At 51.1% G+C, this 16,537-nt stretch overlaps 3 protein-coding genes across 5 annotated transcripts; 1 reads left to right on the forward strand and 2 right to left on the reverse strand.

Moving 5' to 3' along the window:
* Nucleotides 1-11: 11 nt before the first annotated feature.
* Nucleotides 12-5,625, reverse strand: MRPL10 (mitochondrial ribosomal protein L10). 2 transcript variants are annotated; one of them, XM_077164622.1, is made up of 6 exons: nucleotides 5,499-5,576; nucleotides 4,784-4,835; nucleotides 3,536-3,705; nucleotides 1,459-1,623; nucleotides 1,063-1,207; nucleotides 12-312 (listed from the first exon to the last, which is right to left on the reverse strand). In XM_077164622.1, exons 2-6 carry the CDS (start codon nucleotides 4,800-4,802, stop codon nucleotides 56-58), a joined length of 756 nt encoding a protein of 251 aa, XP_077020737.1. In that variant the 5' UTR covers nucleotides 4,803-4,835; nucleotides 5,499-5,576; the 3' UTR covers nucleotides 12-55. The 2 variants fall into 2 exon arrangements, with proteins under 2 accessions (XP_077020737.1, XP_077020736.1); XM_077164621.1 differs by lacking the exon at nucleotides 4,784-4,835 and having other exon boundaries at nucleotides 5,499-5,625.
* A 40-nt stretch (nucleotides 5,626-5,665) lies between these two features.
* Nucleotides 5,666-11,407, forward strand: LRRC46 (leucine rich repeat containing 46). Its single transcript, XM_077164620.1, has 8 exons — nucleotides 5,666-6,037; nucleotides 6,136-6,241; nucleotides 8,533-8,641; nucleotides 9,452-9,498; nucleotides 9,700-9,809; nucleotides 10,030-10,099; nucleotides 10,427-10,575; nucleotides 10,900-11,407. Exons 1-8 carry the CDS (start codon nucleotides 6,028-6,030, stop codon nucleotides 11,268-11,270), a joined length of 972 nt encoding a protein of 323 aa, XP_077020735.1. The 5' UTR covers nucleotides 5,666-6,027; the 3' UTR covers nucleotides 11,271-11,407.
* A 525-nt stretch (nucleotides 11,408-11,932) lies between these two features.
* SCRN2 (secernin 2) lies at nucleotides 11,933-15,596 on the reverse strand. 2 transcript variants are annotated; one of them, XM_077164619.1, is made up of 8 exons: nucleotides 15,514-15,596; nucleotides 14,907-15,080; nucleotides 14,454-14,635; nucleotides 13,736-13,935; nucleotides 13,046-13,261; nucleotides 12,759-12,924; nucleotides 12,482-12,662; nucleotides 11,933-12,233 (listed from the first exon to the last, which is right to left on the reverse strand). In XM_077164619.1, exons 2-8 carry the CDS (start codon nucleotides 15,078-15,080, stop codon nucleotides 12,075-12,077), a joined length of 1,278 nt encoding a protein of 425 aa, XP_077020734.1. In that variant the 5' UTR covers nucleotides 15,514-15,596; the 3' UTR covers nucleotides 11,933-12,074. The 2 variants fall into 2 exon arrangements, with proteins under 2 accessions (XP_077020734.1, XP_077020733.1); XM_077164618.1 differs by having other exon boundaries at nucleotides 15,472-15,585.
* Between the last annotated feature and the right edge of the window lie 941 nt (nucleotides 15,597-16,537).

Consider the following 16,537-nt stretch of genomic DNA (forward strand, 5'->3'; position numbering starts at 1 on the left):
GACAACACGGCCATGAGGGTCAGAGTGTATTTGTGGGCAGGGCAGGGTACATGGGCTACGAGTCCCGAACAGGGTCAGGAGGATCCAGCTTCCCACTGGCTGGCACGATGAAGTCTCCCTCATGTTGCTGTCTGACGTACTGATCCAACAGGGCGGTCAGCTGGAGGGGCTGGTGCTGAAGGAGGGAGTGGGTCTGGGCTATGGGGAGGGTAAGTCCTCCCACCAGTTCCCCTTGTGCCACAGCCAGGCTGGGGAGCTTGGAGTAGTTGATGAAGCCCTGCCTGCTGAGGATGGTGTCGTCGATGCAGCCACCTGGAAGACGACAGGGTCAGCCCCACTTCCTGCAGACTCATCACCCCACCTAGCCCACAAATGGCTTTTTTTTTCCTGAAAACGATAATCCAACCCTAGGCATTTGCTCTCCATTGCCCTTCTCACCTGCCACCCTTCCCCAGGATACTGGTTCCTACTTGCCCCCCACCCCAATCTCACTGTGCTTGGGATCAATCCTCTCCCCTCCTTCCTAACTCTTCCTTCAGAAAACCCCCATCAGAGTTTTCCAAACTTTCTTGAAGATATGAATCATGGAGGTGGGGTGGGGCTTATCATAAACAGAGATTCCTGAGACCCCAAAGAGGCCTAATAAATCTGAATTTCCTGGAGATGCCCAGTATTCTTGACAGAATAAGGACCCTTGCTGATTCTTAGCATCAGGGAAGACTGTTCATCCTCCTGCAGCACTCTCTATTTGGCTGTTTCATTCAAAAATCGTCATCTGTCGGAGCTGCAGCACCAATTCTGACCACTGTAAGACTCGAGGTGTCTGTACTTTCTCTTTCCTCAGAGACACTTTCTCTAATCTTTCCTGCAGTACAGAGGTAGTCTGGGAAAGCGAGATCCCTCAATAGTTGGTGCTACTGATTCAAGACCTACATGAAATGAGGTTTCCTCAAAGGTATCCACAGTTTTAACCAGACAGACCTAGCACATGGCACCAGGCTGCTGCGGCACCCACCTCACTTCGACCCTGCCCCCAGCTGGCAGGGACAGGTGCTTGCTCACCTAGCAGTGGCAGAAAAGGCGCGCCCCTTAAGACTCGCACCATCTCCTTGACCTTGGGCTCTTCACTGACCAGCAGCAGGTTGTGCCCCACAAAAAGGGGCAGCAGGTTTTGGTACTTGGAATCCTCCAGGAAAGGCTTAAGGATCTGGAATGGCAGGGAAAGAATGGCTAAATGAGAAGAGTGGGAGGGAGAGCTGCCCACCTTGTCACAGGAACATCAGGCTAAGGGTACAACCCAAGGGCTCCTCAGCCCCTAACTGCAATTGAAGCAGCAGAGACTAGAGTTGTTTGTGGAGGGGAGGAGTCAAAGATGCCATAGATGGGGAGCAGATGCTGACCTCTGAGTCTGGAGGGGTTAGGGCAACAGTAAGTCATGCCAGAGGGCCCACTCCCTACCTGATTGGGGAAGATCTTCATCAAGATCTTGTGTTTTCGCAGTTGGTGCCGTATAAATAGCTTGTCCTCCGCACTGAGAGCCACGTTCTGGCAGACAGCAATCATTCTGTTGTCTCGAAAAACTGTTGCCACCTCCCGTCGGAGAAGCCGGATGAGGCCTGTCTCCTAGAGTCAGGAAGGGACAGCCAAGGGGACACAAGCTGCCTCTTCTCCTTGCACTCCCCATCCCCACTCCCTCAGGGACAGGTGTTGAGGCTTCCAGTGGTGCTCAAGTGTGAGAAACATCAGGGAGTAGGTAGGGAGAATTGAGCCCCTGACTCTTAGAGACATGTTGCATTGCTGACTCTAATCTTCGATTTTCATGAGATAATCACAGTTTTAGAGCAGCATTTTTCAAACCTGAGAATGCTTGGTCCCCCTGAACAGGTCAGCAGCCTGCTCCAGTCAACATTATTTGACAATAATGTTATCGTATTACTTCAAATTACCACTATGACACTGTACTCATGTTGAATTATTTTACCAATTATAAATACAGGCCAACTTCTTTGTAGTGTTAATTCAAAATTGAGACATTTTCACAGAACAATACCTCGTTTTCTTAAGACAGTGTTTATCAAGTTTGAGAACTTGTGGACCTGAAAATATATTCACAGAACTCCATAGACACTGCTTTCCAAAGCAATGATCCCAGTGGAGTGCCTGGAAGGCATGGTGCACTTTGGAGAATTCCATGAAAATATTAATGTAAACAAGTTAAAACAGAAGATTCACTTTTATGCAAAATCTAGATTACAGATCTGCCCTGTCCAATACAGTACCCACTAGCCACATGTGGCTATTTACAGTTAAATTAATTAAAATTAAACATAATTACAAATTCAGTTCCTTAGTCACACCAGCCTCATTTCATATATTCGATAGCCACACCTAGCCAGTAGCTACTGTACTAGAAAGATAGATATAGAGCATTTTCATCATCCCATTTCAAAAAATTCTATTGCATGGGTTGTTTTAAAATTCTTGGATAGTTATAATACCTTTAAAATACAATTTTGAGAGAACAACTTAACTGGGAAAATTCTATCCCTTGACTTTATTTTTTTAACGTGTCTCCCTACATATATGTATTTCTATACCTAAACACATACACATAAAGAGGCAGATATGTGACTAGGTATATCATAGGGAATTTTTGTTCACCATGTTTTTTGGGGGGAGAGGGGGTGCATGAGCTGAGAATCAAACCCAGGTCTCCCACATGGCTGGTGAGAATTCTACCATGCACCCCTAATACTGTTTTAATGGGGGGGTGGGGGTGGCAGAGGGAATACTGGCAATCAGTTTTAGCTGGGCAAATGCAAAGCCTGCTGAAAGAGTCCCCACCACTGAAACATAGCACTGCTCTATAGGCTGACCCTGCAGGCTCATTTAAGACAGGTTTTTTCCCACTAGTCCTTAAGGAGTCTCTGCCGACTGACCCCTGTCATCACTTCCATCAGTGTATGACATCTGACTTAATTCCTCAGGCTGCAGCTGCTGCTCCGTTACCCACGTTCTAACCTCTATAAGTAGAGGACAGCTAACTAGCCCTCAAGCAGCATTAGACTACTAGAAAACTAGAATTTATTAGGTACTTACAATAACAGAAATCACCATTAAAGCTACAGATTCTCCACTAGTCTTTCTGCTCTTTTTTTTTTAAGTACATAAAACCTCTACCATCCTCCATAGAAATCTGGAAGCTTCAGCTCCTTTTAGAACAAAAGACATGCTCTCCCCTCCCACCACCTGCTTGGACAGCTTTCTCATGTACCTTTCTGAAGATAAGTAAAGAACAAACCAAATTCAGGAGGCCCTTCCTGTCCATAAGCCCAAGGGCCAATAAAAAATCAAGTAGAGATTTTTTTTTTAAGTAGAGATTTCATTTTAAAGTATCTGGACTAAAGGGCCAAAGTGGAGAAGTCAAGTAATGATGTGACTATGGCCTAGAGCCTCCTTCACATGGTCACAGAGACAAAATCACCTTAACCCACCATCTCGCCACCAAGTGATGTGAACCCATTCCCCTCCTTACCTCCTGGGGTGGACTGGGAGGAGATGGCAGGCATCTTGGGTTGACAGCTGGTTTGGGGGGAATATACTCAGTCACAGCCATCAGCTTCTGCCGCACAAAGTGCATCACACGACGGTGGCGGGTAACGGCCTTGGAGCCATAACGGACAGTCTGGAGGGAAGGCAGCTGGCCTGGGCAGGGAGATGGCAACATGGGTGAGATGCAGGCTCTTAAAGGCTCTAGTCTGCCACAGATGGAGGCAAAGCACCTCTCTCTGCAGAGACAACCATGGCTCACAGACTCTGCACATGAGTGGACAATGAATTGTCTCCCAGATCCTAAATTCCTAAATCATCTCTTCTCTTTTAATGAATGATCTTAGGCTTGATCCTTTGAGGCTCCCATTTCTCCAGGTCTTCTTTATATAGAGAGATGGGAGAAAAACAGGAAAACAAACGCATTTTGAACACATTAAAGAGGGGAAGGGGATGTGCAAACTTTTCCTAAATTGGATAGATAGTAAATATTTTAGGCTTAAGGGCCAAATAGTCTCTGTTGCAACCACTCAACTCTTCCATTGTAGTATGAAAGCAGCCATAGACAATATGTAGACAAATAGGTAGGTTCCAATAAAACTTTATTTACAAATTGGTGGCCACTCCAGCCATAGTTTGCCAACCCTTGCCTAAGCCAGTGGTTCTCAAAGTGTGGTCCCTGACTAGCAACATTAGTATCATCTGGGAACTTGTTAGAAATGCAACTCCTCAAGCCCTTCCTTACAGCTAGTAAATCAGAAACATTGGGTAGGGCCAAGCAAATCGTGTTTTAACAAGCTCCAAGCAATACCAATGCACACAAAAGTCTGAAAACCGATGCTCTAAGCACTGCTCTAAAGCCTTCTCCCATGATTTGAGGCAATAGGAAAAACTTCATGCCATCCTCCAGATCCCTCAAACAAGTCTTTTTTCCTCCTCCTCTTCTTTACAGGTAACAGCAGGGTAGCACCCTTCAGAAGGCAAGGGAGCCATTTGAAAATCCTGAGCCAAAGTGACCATGGCACAGGACCAAAGCTAGAGCTTCCCACTTTCAGCCCTAACCCTGCCATGAGACTCATGGGAAAGGTTCAGTTGGAAGGTGGCTCTAACCCAGAGAGCATGGAGATTCCTGAGTTAAGAGGTTTTACTGCCAGCGGCCATAAAACATAACTGTTAAGAGCACAGGCTTTGGAATCAGTTGGAACTGAATTCTAATCCCTCTTCTGGTACTTACTAGTTGTAACCTTGACCATTCACTCAACTGGTCTGAACATCAGTTTTCTCATCTGTAAAGAGTGTATTAAGATTTGAATGTGATAACGCATGTAAAGCATCTCTCATAGTGTCTTGCTCGTATGAAATGCTCAAATTCACTCACTAAGCGAACACCAATTGCATGCCTATTAATGTCAGTCACCTGCCACTTTCTGGCTATGCTGAATGAACACGGTTCTGCCCTTATGGGTCTACAGTCTAATAGAGTCAAGTTAATAAACAAATGCAAAATTACAACTGCGAGATGATCTACGGGGTCAACCAATCCGTATAACATAGAGATAAACAGAGGAAACCTGCTCTGGCCTGAGGCGGAGTCATTTAGACCGGGGTTCTTAATAATCAGGAGATATAGTCAAAAGGTCTGGAGGGCGGGGAGTGATCCACGCCAAGGAAACTATGGGGGAAAGAGCTGGGTGGGCCACAGAAATTCAAAGAAGGCAGGTGCACTGGGGCGTAGGGAGCAAATACTGCTGTTGCTGCTACCATAATTTCTGGAGTCATAAGGAATTTGGGCAGGGTTAAGGAAGTTGGGGAGGGACCTGGAGTCAGGAGTTACCGAGAACTGTCTGGGATCAGAGATTATAGGAAGGGATCAGTGGTAGTGGGAGAGAGACAAAGACTATGGAGAGCGCTGGTCGGACCGCCCCCTGAGGTCTTGGGATGCTCCTTACCCGCCGAGGGAAGCAGGCCCCCTCGCAGCACCCCACCCACGGCCGCAGCCATCTCTGCGGGAGGAATAAACGGGAGCCGAGGAGAGACGGAAGCTGCTAAGGATTGTGGGTCGGCGAGCTCTGGGGCTGGAGGCAGTGAACGAAACCACCAGTTAGAGCAGTAATACGCATGCGCTGAGCCGGGCACTTGCGAGCCCTCCCTTCGCCTGGCGTCCGGTCTCTTAGCAACGACGCCAGTACCCTTGGATCCGTCCCTTCCTCGCCTTCCGCACACCACCCTCTCTCTGCACACAATCCCACGGTTTAAACCGGCAAAGCCCCTATACACCAGTCAGATCCCAGACCTTGCACAGTGGTTTGCTTTTGTCTTCGACCCCACCCCAACAAACTTGCTCTGAATCAACCCCTTTCCCTCTTCCCCCATCCTCTCTTCTCATACCATCCTGGGTTTCCCCATCCATAGGGACAGTTCAAGCTGCTCGGCCCCTCTCCGTCGCTCGCCCGCCCCAGGCCAACAGTCTTTTGGATCATGCCTGGAGGTGAGTAGGAAAGTGGGATGGTGGGTAGAACCGTTGGACAACAATGGGGTCAAGCCTCCAGGAATGAGGAAATGACCGCTGGATTCATCTTTTCACAGCCAAGCCTGCCCAGGGTTCAGAGAAAGGGGAAGTCTGCCTTACCGAAGACCTTATCATTAAGCGGAATTTGACCTTTCCTGACGATGAGGATTTGTCAGAAAAGATGTGAGTGCATGAGGGAGGAAAGAAGTGCTGGAAGGTTGAGACACACAGGATGACCAATCCCCAGACTGTATGGATTTTTTTCAACTCATCTTTGTCTCCCTCTTCACATAAACCACACATCCAATCAGTGGTAATGCCCAATTGAATTTCTCTCCTTAAAGATCAGTCTATCTTTTTATAACCATTCAAATTCAATTGCCTTAGGTGAAGATCTCATCACCTCTCAATAGGATCACTGCAACAAACTCCTAATTAATCTCCCTGCCTCCAGTTCAGTCTCCCCATACTGTTCTCAAAATGATCATTTCAAAAAAAAGAGATCATTTCAAAAGACAAATCTGATTAGGCACTTCCTGATAGAACCTTCCTTGGCTCACCAGTTCCTCCAGAATAAAATCCAAATGCCTTAGCGTCAGTTGACCTCTGCCACCTTTTCACCCTTATCTCATGTCACTCTCCACAAGTGTGCAATTTCTACCTAAGATGCTATGCTCTCACACCTTAGCACCTTACTACTGAGGTGGTCCAGAGCCCAGCAGCATTGGCACTACCTAAGAGCTTCTTAGAAATGAAGAATCTCAGGCCCGTCTCAGACCTACAAATCAGAATCTGCATTTTAATAATAACCCCAGGGTACTCATGGGCACATTAAAGTTTGAGAAGGGCTAGATTAGTACATAGTAGTCCTTCTGAATGAAAGTCTTCTCCCCTTCCTTATTCTATCTTCCCTAATTCCCACTCATCTGTCACCTCCTCCAGGAAGCATTCCCTGATCTCCTTACCTGGACTTGGAGCATAGCCTATGTATTCCCTTAGTCCCTTGTACTTGCCTCTGTCATGTGTCGTGTGTTTGACCTGTTTCCCTAACAGTGATAGGCAGGGATCCTGTCATTTGTCTCTAGTAGCCACTCAGTAAATGTTGTGGAATTAATGACTAGATGGTTGGAACAAATGGCATTCCCTTCATGGGCCACACAGAAGAGAGGTGAAGAAAGGTCTTCCTGAAGAGGTTGTTTCATCTCTGTCAACCCGTACCTCCATCATCCAAGCTGGCCTGAGGCTTCTCTTGCCTCTGAATCACTCTAGGAAATGTAAGCTGCCATCACCCAGTCTCCCAGTCAGAGGGGCCCTTGCTCCTCTCTCATTCTGCTCCTTCTCAGTGCTCTTGACAGAGATCCAGGTCTCCAAGTCAAACCAGTTTCATGATCTGGACATCCTTTTGTAAGTCAAAAAGCTCTTCCTGATGTGCAGTCAAAATCACTCAGCCAGAGCCCCCAATCTTGGGGTTTGTTCATATGAAACTTAACCCCACAAAGGACAGGTCAAACCTACTTAAAATTAGGCCTAACAGTCACCCCCAAGAGAACCTCTTTTGTTGCTCAGATGTGGCCTCTCTCTCCAACCAACACAACAAGCAAACTCACTGCCCTCCCCCTGTCTATGTGGGACATGACTCCGAGGGGTGTGGACCTTCCTGGCAATGTGGGACAGAAATCGTAGAATAAGCTGGGACTCAGTATCAAGGGATTGAGAAAAACCCTAGAATGAGCTGAGACTCAGCATCAAGGAATTAAGAAAACCTCAACTAAAAGGGGGAAGAGCGAAATGAGACGAAATAAAGTGTCAATGGCTGAGAGATTCCAGAGTCAAGAGGTTATCCTGGAGGTTACTCTTACGCATTAAATAGATATCACCTTATTAGTCAAGATGTAATGGAGAGGCTGGAGGGAACTGCCTGAAAATGTAGAGCTGTTCCAGTAGCCATGTTTCTTGATGATGATTGTATAATGATATAGCTTTCACAATGTGACTGTGTGATTGTGAAAACCTTGTGTCTGATGCTCCTTTTATCTACCTTATCAACAGATGAGTAAAACATATGGAATAAAAATAAATAATGGGGGAACAAATGTTAAAATAAATTTAGTTTGAAATGCTAGTGATCAACGAAAGGGAGGGGTAAGGAATATTGTATGTATGAATTTTTTTCTGTTTGCTTTTTATTTCCTTTTCTGAATTGATGCAAATGTTCTAAGAAATAATCATGATGATGAATATGCAACTATGTGATGATATTGTGAATTACTGATTATATATGTAGAATGGAATGATCAAAAGTTAAGAATGTTTGCGTTTGTTATATATTTTTTTAATTAAAAAAATAATAAAAAAAAAATTACTCAGCCATCTATCCTTCCTTAAAACATCTCCCTTCCTCCTCTCTCCCAGCTTCCCTGCTAAGAGACCACAAGAAACCATCTCTATACACCATTCTACCCATCTTTTCCCAGGTTTCACACTCTTGCTGAACTGGAGACTGTCCGCCTGGACCGGGAGGGGATTACTGCTATCAGGAACTTAGAAGGCCTCCAGAATCTCCACAGCCTCTACTTACAAATGGTAACTTCTTGCCCCCCACAGCTCCCACTGCCACTGTAGACAAAGTCTGTCTAATGGGAAAAAACCCAACCAGGTTATCTTGTGCATTCCCTGGTGTTCAGGCAGGCAGACCTTCATTTAAACTGTCCTCAGCTGAATCAGGAATTCTCCTGAATTGCTGATACCCCAAAGAGACATCCTGAACATGCTCTTGAATCACTGTTCTTGTGTCATATACTTCTTTTCATCCAGAAGTTCTTCTTGGTGTCTACCCTAAATCTCTCATGTTACATAGCTCAAGCCCATTTCCTATTTTGAAGAAGAGGAAGAAGGAACTAAGCAGATTCCTTTATACCCTTCAGAACTTGAAGCCTGTTTTTGGTGGTAGTGATGGTAGCAGCGGCGGCGGTGGTGGTTGGTTGGTTGTTCTTCAGCCTTCCCTAGGCGGACTGTACCCCACTCCCTTATTCTTTCCCCACAGAAAATTTACAAATCAAATCAAATCAGTATATACTCAGGCTTCCCAAGGTCTTTTCATTTTCCCTGTAGCTTCTTGCTTTCCTTCTTTGGTTCCCAGGTCACTCTTTGGTTATGAGGTCAGAGCTGTACACTTTAATCAAAATTTAGCCAGCCCCAAGTTTACACTCTCAACCATCTCCATGGAGAAAGCAAATCACCCCAAGTTAGTGGCGACCATTTTAAAAATTGCTTACTCTCAAAGTGCTACATCTCCAGCCACATTAGTAACTGTGGTTTGAGGGCCCTGTCCCCTTAAAGGGCCACCCACCCACCTGACCTCGGCTGGCTTCCCAGCTTCGTTTCTTTCTGCAGAATAAGATCCAGCGAATAGAGAACCTGACCTGCGTCCCCTCCCTGCGGTATGTGGTGCCAGGGCTCAGGTGGGGAGGGGCGGGTGGGATGGAGGTGGAAACACCCCGAGAAACCAGTTCAGACCTCTCCAAGCCTGGCTCCTTGTCAGCTGAAGAGCCTCACTCGTGCTTCCCTTACCCTGAGGGTCAAACCAAGATGCCTTCTTGCCCTCCTCTTTTCCTCCCACTCCCCACTCCCTTCCCCTGCAGCTTCCTGTCTCTGGCAGGAAACCGCATTAGGCAGGTGGAAAATCTCCGCGACCTTCCGTACCTCCAGCTTTTGGACCTTTCTGAGAACCTGATAGAAACGCTGAAGCTCGGTAGGGTCACCCTTGCCCTGGCTCAGCGAATAAGCCCTGGGCAGGGCCCTATTCCTCCCGGCTTCCACCGCCCAGTGCATGCATTAGCTACGCCTTCACATACCCGCTTCATCCGCCAGGGGTCCTAGGGGGCTCTGCAGAGGGTAGCGGCAGCAGGGGCTTTGGACTGGAAAATGGTTATGAGAACCTCCTCCTCCCCTCATCCCCTGGGTGTGTGCAGATGAGTTCCCCCAGAGCCTTCTCATCCTCAATCTGACTGGAAATAGCTGCACCAAGAAGGAGGGCTACAGGTAAGAAGGAAATAAATCTCAACAAGGGGTGATGGCTGAGCTCCACCCACTGTCTCCACGAAGGCTCCCTCACAGCCTGCAAACCTAGGGTCGCCATCCGTGACACCTTCCCCTCCCCAGCACAGCTTGAGTCAGCCCTTCTTCCACTTCTACTCCCATAACTTCCTGGGGAGCCAACCCTTAGCTCTTTGGGGTTGGTTACAGCCCCCATCACCTAGCTTGTGAGCCAACACTCCTTGAGGTGGGGTGCTGAGACTTGGGTCTTTGTATCATCCCAGGCTCCGCATCCAGGGTGCCCTCCTGGGTAGCCTCTCCTCTTTCCACCAGGGAGCTGGTGACCAAAGCCCTGCCTCTGCTCCTGGACCTGGACGGGCAGCCCGTGCTGGAGCGCTGGACCTCGGATGAAGAGGACATAGCTTCAGGAGATGAGGATGAGGAGTTCCCAGAGCTGAGCAGCCCCTTCTGCTCAGAGCAAGGTGGCCCTGCTTTCCAAGGCCTGCAGCATCCCCAGAGCCAACCCCTGCCCTATGGGGGTAGGGGAACTAAGTGAGTGGTGGTACATGGGGAGGTGGCTCCAAGCTCAGAGCAGCATCTAGGCCAGAGGTGGTAGAGAATGCAGCCATGCCAGGTGTCAGTAGGAGACACATCCCTCCCCAGCCTTGGTCTCAGGTGCCTCCCCATTAGAGATAGCAAGGGTGGCTGGCACAGGGGATCCATCTGGGACCCTTTCCTTCAATCCAGTGGCCCTCCTGCTGCACCTGAGAGCCCCTCCACCATCTACCATCCTGGCCCCCTCACAGGTTTCCTGAAGGAGCTGGAGGAGGAGATGAGCAAGCACAAGGAGCGCAGGCAGCAGGCGGCCCTCATGGAGCACCTTCTAAGGATGGGGACTGAGCCTGTCCTCACTAATCTCCCCCTGCTGCCTGGGGAACCCATGGCTGGGGACGGCAGTCTTCCTGCCACTCCTGGGCAAGAGAAGAAGACTTCCCTGGAGCCCAGCTCCTCACCACAGGCATCCTCTGCCACCAAGAAGACTAGCAACGTGGTTTCTATGGGCCAGCAAAGCACTGACCAGGCAGGGAAGGGGGCCAGAGCAGCCACAGGCCCCAGGGCCGCCCTGGCTGGAGCGTCCAGCACAACCAGAACCACGACCAAGAGAATTAAGAAATGAAATGTGGCCTGTTCCTGTCAGCAAAGCTCCAGAAACAGGACAGTGGGAAGAACAAGGAGCTCAGTGGGCTGCCCCATGTGCTCACAGCCCTCACCCAGGGCAAGAGCCATCCTTAATAAAGTGTCCTTGGGCCTTGACTACGTCTCTCATGTCATCTGGGGGCATCTCGGGGGAGGCAACTACTGAAGGTACCAGGAAACTACTGCAGAATATACAGGGCCTTAAAGAGCAGCTGGACTCTAAAGTAGAAATTTCTAATCTTTCAGGACATACCCAAAGGCCTGGCACCCCTTCTCAGGCCCCCACAGCCTCCTGGCTCCTGTGTGGGTGGGAGGAGGGCACCAGTTTATGGAGGACACCATCTCAGGGTGGGCACGCTGCATTGCCACCTCCTGCTGCCTCCAGGGGTCCAGGCCCGGGACTGAAACCTGTGGTTCTCATTCTTCCCAAATAGTGGGCACCCAGCACACTGGGCCTTCTTTTTTGAGCACATACACTCACACACCCATGAGGGGAACCCCCTCTCGCTCCTCCACAGCCTTCACCATCCCATCACAAGCATTCACCACCCAACAAGGCCACCAACGGCCTTGCTGCCAGCTCAGTGCTGCCCTTTGCCCTCATGTGGCCCACCCCCCCCCCCCCTTGGACCTGGGATCAAGTTCATGGAACAAGAAACTAAAACACATTTATTAAGGCAAAGGCTGAGCTGGCCACTCAGGACAAGACTGAGGGGGGAGGAGATATTGCTCTGACCCCTGTAACAGCAGCAGGGAAGCTGCCCCCAGCCCACCCCCACAGCGCTCAGGCATACACCCAGCTCTCCCTCTCCACAAAGGCCTGGAAGAGGCGGCCCAGCTGCTGGGGTGGCAGCGCCCCCTCCCCAGTCAGCAGCCCCCGCACAGCCTCCAGGCCTTCCTGCTCCAGATCCCGCTGCTTCTGCTGGAGCTGCTGCCCCCGGTCCTGCTCAGGAAAGGCCACCGTGAGTCCCTAGGACAGGCCTTCCTCCCAATCAGGGAGGAGGGTGTCAGCCTCTCGCATAGGCAGGAGGACAGACAGATCACCTGACATTCTCTGGGACAGCCTGGCTTTGAAGGGAGGTACCCTCTTCCCTAGCTCTGGAGTCTCTTCCGCACTCCCCTGGTTCCCTTTGATATTTCCAGGGTCCCAGATGGGGATGGGGGAGGCAAGCCCTACCCCCTGGGCATTACCTGCTCACTCTCCATCAGCCCCAGAGCCACCTGGTGTCCACGGTACAGGGCATGCCGGCGATCCACCTGAGTCTGGAATCGGGGCACGGTCTGCACAGGGTCCTGTGCCCCAAAAGTAGGGGACAGTACCTGAGGGACCTGAGCCACCCCCTTTCCAAAGACGAAGGGTTTGAACACTGACCTAGTGGGACACAAATAGAAGGATCAAGGCACATCACACCCTGTTATCTTCCCTGATTAGGACGTTCTCCCCATCCACCCCCACCCTCATTCTCACCTCGAGGGGTCAGGTGTGGCGGTGAAGAAGTGGACGCAGGGCAGTGTGGGATCCCGGGGCAGGATGGATACCATGCTAGCCGTGGTGCGAAAGCCTCCAGAATCCATGCAGATGCCACTTTCCTTGTCCCTCAGGATGGCCATCATCACCTCAGCCGTGACACCTCCTGCCAAGAGGGAGAGGGTGAAGGGGCACCCAGCAAAGAGAAGTACTCCAGCCTGCAGTGAGGGGAGGGGAGAGCGGACGCCACCACCATGGCCCTGCTGCCCCCCCAGCTGCTTGCTGACCTTGCTGTCGCTGCAGCAGCGCCTGCCCAGCCTGGAAGCGGGCCTTGGCAGCCTCCATGCGCACAGGCTGCTGGGTCAGCGAGAAGACCCGAGCGAAGTCAAAGAGGCTCTGCCCGTCCCACCATCCCTGGGCCCGGGCATGTGCCCGGAGCTCGCGGTGCTCGGCTGAGATGTCAGTGCCAATGCTCAGCTGATTGGAGAGGTTCCGGCTCCCCTCTGTGGAGGAGATGGGGAGTCACTCGTATTCATTCAAACTAATTTTTAGCACCTATTTAGGTGCCAGGCATTGTACCAGGTACTGAGAACATGAGCATGAAGAGAACAGACCTGCCCTTGTGGAACCTACAGCATGGTGGGGGAGATGGACAAGACAATCACAAAAATAAATGTAAGCTAGCAACTGTGGTGAGTGCAAGGAAGAACTGCCTGCTTGCATAGAAGGGGGGAATCTGACCACCCAGTGAAGTCCAGGTAGGCTTCCTGGAGGAAGCGGCAAGTTGAGATGGTGTCAACCAAGTAAAGTGGGGAGAAGAGTTCCTGAATGGGCCTGGATGCCCCACCCACCTGAGAGGTGTGCACTTGGCCTGGGGCTTCTCCTTGCCCCTACCATCTCTTCCGCTCCCCATTCCAAGACTGACTCAGGAGGAACTTCTACCTCTGGGATGTAGGCTCCGGGCCCCGGCCCCTTACCCTGGATCCTCTGTGCAGCCCACAGCCTCCCAGCCGTCTCTAGGACCCATGCCTCGGTGCGATCGGCCAGCAGAAAGGTGTTGTGGTAGCAGAAGGGTGTGGGATCCTCCCGGCAGCTGCCCCCCTGCCCGTAGCGCTCCAGCAAGTCTGTGATCACGTGCAGGGCCTCCTTGGCTGAGCTGCTACGTTCCAAAGCCAGCCTGGCAAAGACAGAGGTCCAGGGGACAGAATGGGGAAGAGTGGGAATATCAGTGGCTGGAGACAGAGGCTCTGAAGGGCAGAAGAGACCCAAAGAGGTTCGATGACTGGTCCATGTCACACAGCAAATCCACTGGCTCGTGGATCATGAGAAGCTCAGTCTTATGTCAGTGGTGCTCATGCTGTGTTCTGAGCGTTTCATAAAAAGGTCTGTCTTGGTCTCCAAGACCCCCAGCCCCTCTTCAATCAGAACTACCCCAATTTTAATGGTGTTATAAATTGGGACCCTTTATGAGATTTCATTTGAAAAAAGTTTACTTCTGTTGAAAAACTTTTCAAAACATTTTAAAACCATTGCCCTATTTCTGGGGGTAGGAGAGACCTAGAGGTAGACACATTTGGAGATTCCTAATCTGCCTGTGGAGAAGGGGTCAGCAGGGAGGAGGAGGCCCCTGTGAACCAGGTAGCAGGGCGGAAGGGTGGGCCTAGGGTAGGGGGAGGTGGGGGGGCAGGGCCACACCTGAGTAAGTCCATGCCCAGCAGCGCCTCCCCCTCCCCAACTGGCTCCTTGGTCCACACAGCCTCGTTGCCAATGCAGACTCCATGCTCGTTGGCACCCATCTCAGCACCCCACAGCCAAGAAGGGCGGCTCAGGATCACAGCATGCGTCTTCGACACCTGCTCCACCTTAATGTAGGTGCACTGGAGGTGAGGGAGGAGAAGGGGGTGCCGCTCAGAAAGGGGGCTGGCACTGTGACAATCGCCTTCCACGTCCCTTTGAGGAAGGTCTCCTTATTCCCATTGTACAGATGAGGAAACTGGGGTCTATAGAGGCTAAATAACCAGCTCAGGGTCCAGGTTGGTGGACTTGAAGCTCACACTCTTTCCACTTACACCCCCAGATGTGGGGAACAGAAGAGGAAGGTCTTAGCAGAACGCCGACACCCAAGGCATCCCGTAAGGCCTCACCCACCTGGAGCTGGCTCCCAGGGGCATGAGTGCCTGCGGGAACAAACACCACCTCCTGCACCTCATCCCGCGGTCTGTCGGAGTTCTTGGCAAAGAGCACAGCTGGGATGGCCGAGGCGGGGGGAACCGAGACAAAGCAGTCACAGGAGCACGGGATGTCAGGGGTCCTCGACGCCATCTGGGAAACGGTGGGGAGAGTGTATCCATCCCATGCCGCCTCCCCACGATCTCGGCCATGGCCCAACCCTAGGGATGCCGCTCTCCCAACACATACAGACAGACCCTCGGGGAAAGACACTGCCCTTGGGCACTGGACACAACACCCCACCACACTCAGGACACCGGGAGCACAAACACCGCATGTGCCAAGCACCCACTCTCTCCGCTCAGGCTCCGCGACTGGGGGGTCGGCAGGCGGGCGCAGACCCTCCACAGTCCGAGCCCTACCCCTGTTAGGAGTCCTGGCCCATTGGTGCAGCCGGCAGGGCCATCTCCAAGACTCCCACGCTCCTGCGCCTGCCGTGAGAACGGCGCCCTCCTCTGCCCACCCCTTCTTCCATGCCCCTCACCCTCTCTCTCCCCAAGATCCCCAGCTCGGCCCCGGGCACCACCTCCTCCGCTTCAGGTCCAGCCCGTCCCTTCGGGCGGAGGCTGGGTAACCTGGAAGGCCTTGGTTCCGGGGGCGGAACCGGAACCGAGCACCTGCAGTTTCGCTGTGTTCCACCAGGGCGCGCCGCAGCACCACTTCTTGGAGAAGAGCCAGCCTCCGAGTCCTACCTGACTCTCTGCCCTTCCCCCGCGCCCATTTTGGGCCCGAAGAAATGCTAGGACGAGTCCACGTGGCTCAGCTAGTGGGGTCACTGTGAGTAGCTGGAGCTGGAAGGGAGCCGGGGTCTGTCTGTATGTCAGAGAGTGGAGGCTGCTGGGGCATCTGGTGATTAAGGAAAAACCTGGCTACACTCATCCTTGTTTGAATTCCAAAGGCTCCATTCCAAGCTGGTGGCCCCGGGGAAAATACAATATAGAAGAGTGGCCACAGGTCAGGAGGTGCAGGGATAACTTAAATTAATGCACCTTTTTAAAAGGAATGCACATGCATAAAACCCCCCGGACCCCCCAAAAAAGGCCTATTCTGCCCACAGTGCCCAAACTCGTGGGAAGAGACCTTTGAAAGAACATTTTGAAGTTTCTAGTCCATAATGAAACTGAAGCAGCAAAGAAGTCTTGGCTAAGGATGACACTGGATCACTGTAAACCATCTCTATAACCAGAATGTAAGTGACTGCTTCTCCCACCCTTTTGCTGTCTGGAGCCCTCCGGGTGTGGGAAGGGGAGACACTGCATGTTATCTATTTCTCCCGCTACATCCTGCCAGCTAGTCAGGGCTGCTGCCTGGAGTCCTGGCTGTGGCAGTTATGCCTGCCTGCCGGCAGTCATTCCTGAGATGGGAACGAAGGCAAAGTCTGCTGGCAGTTGTGGTTTCCCCAGGAGGCAGGTGGCAGGCGGCAAGCCAGATGATGGCTGGAGGAGACCTGCCAGATAAGGCTGTTGTTGGAGGACTTGAAATCTGAGATATTTTCTTATTGCCTCCAGGTAAACAAATCTGATTCTCAAGAGGATACTTGTTGTCTCCAG

Source organism: Tamandua tetradactyla, chromosome 6 (genome assembly GCF_023851605.1).
Source record: "Tamandua tetradactyla isolate mTamTet1 chromosome 6, mTamTet1.pri, whole genome shotgun sequence".
Lineage (NCBI taxonomy): Eukaryota > Metazoa > Chordata > Mammalia > Pilosa > Myrmecophagidae > Tamandua > Tamandua tetradactyla.

Coding starts and splice junctions, on each gene's coding strand:
- MRPL10 (XM_077164621.1), bottom strand. CDS start 5,550: ATGGCTGCGGCCGTGGGTGGGGTGCTGCGAGGGGGCCTGCTTCCCTCG. Junction 1,624..3,535: donor CTCCCAGTCCACCCCAGGAG/GTAAGGAGGGGA, acceptor TCCTGACTCTAG/GAGACAGGCCTCATCCGGCT. Junction 1,208..1,458: donor TGAAGATCTTCCCCAATCAG/GTAGGGAGTGGG, acceptor CTGCCATTCCAG/ATCCTTAAGCCTTTCCTGGA.
- LRRC46 (XM_077164620.1), top strand. Junction 8,642..9,451: donor ACAGCCTCTACTTACAAATG/GTAACTTCTTGC, acceptor TTCTTTCTGCAG/AATAAGATCCAGCGAATAGA. Junction 10,576..10,899: donor CCCCTTCTGCTCAGAGCAAG/GTGGCCCTGCTT, acceptor GCCCCCTCACAG/GTTTCCTGAAGGAGCTGGAG.
- SCRN2 (XM_077164619.1), bottom strand. CDS start 15,080: ATGGCGTCGAGGACCCCTGACATCCCGTGCTCCTGTGACTGCTTTGTC. Junction 13,936..14,453: donor CTGGGCATGGACTTACTCAG/GTGTGGCCCTGC, acceptor TGTCTTTGCCAG/GCTGGCTTTGGAACGTAGCA. Junction 12,234..12,481: donor GGCTGATGGAGAGTGAGCAG/GTAATGCCCAGG, acceptor TTTCCTGAGCAG/GACCGGGGGCAGCAGCTCCA.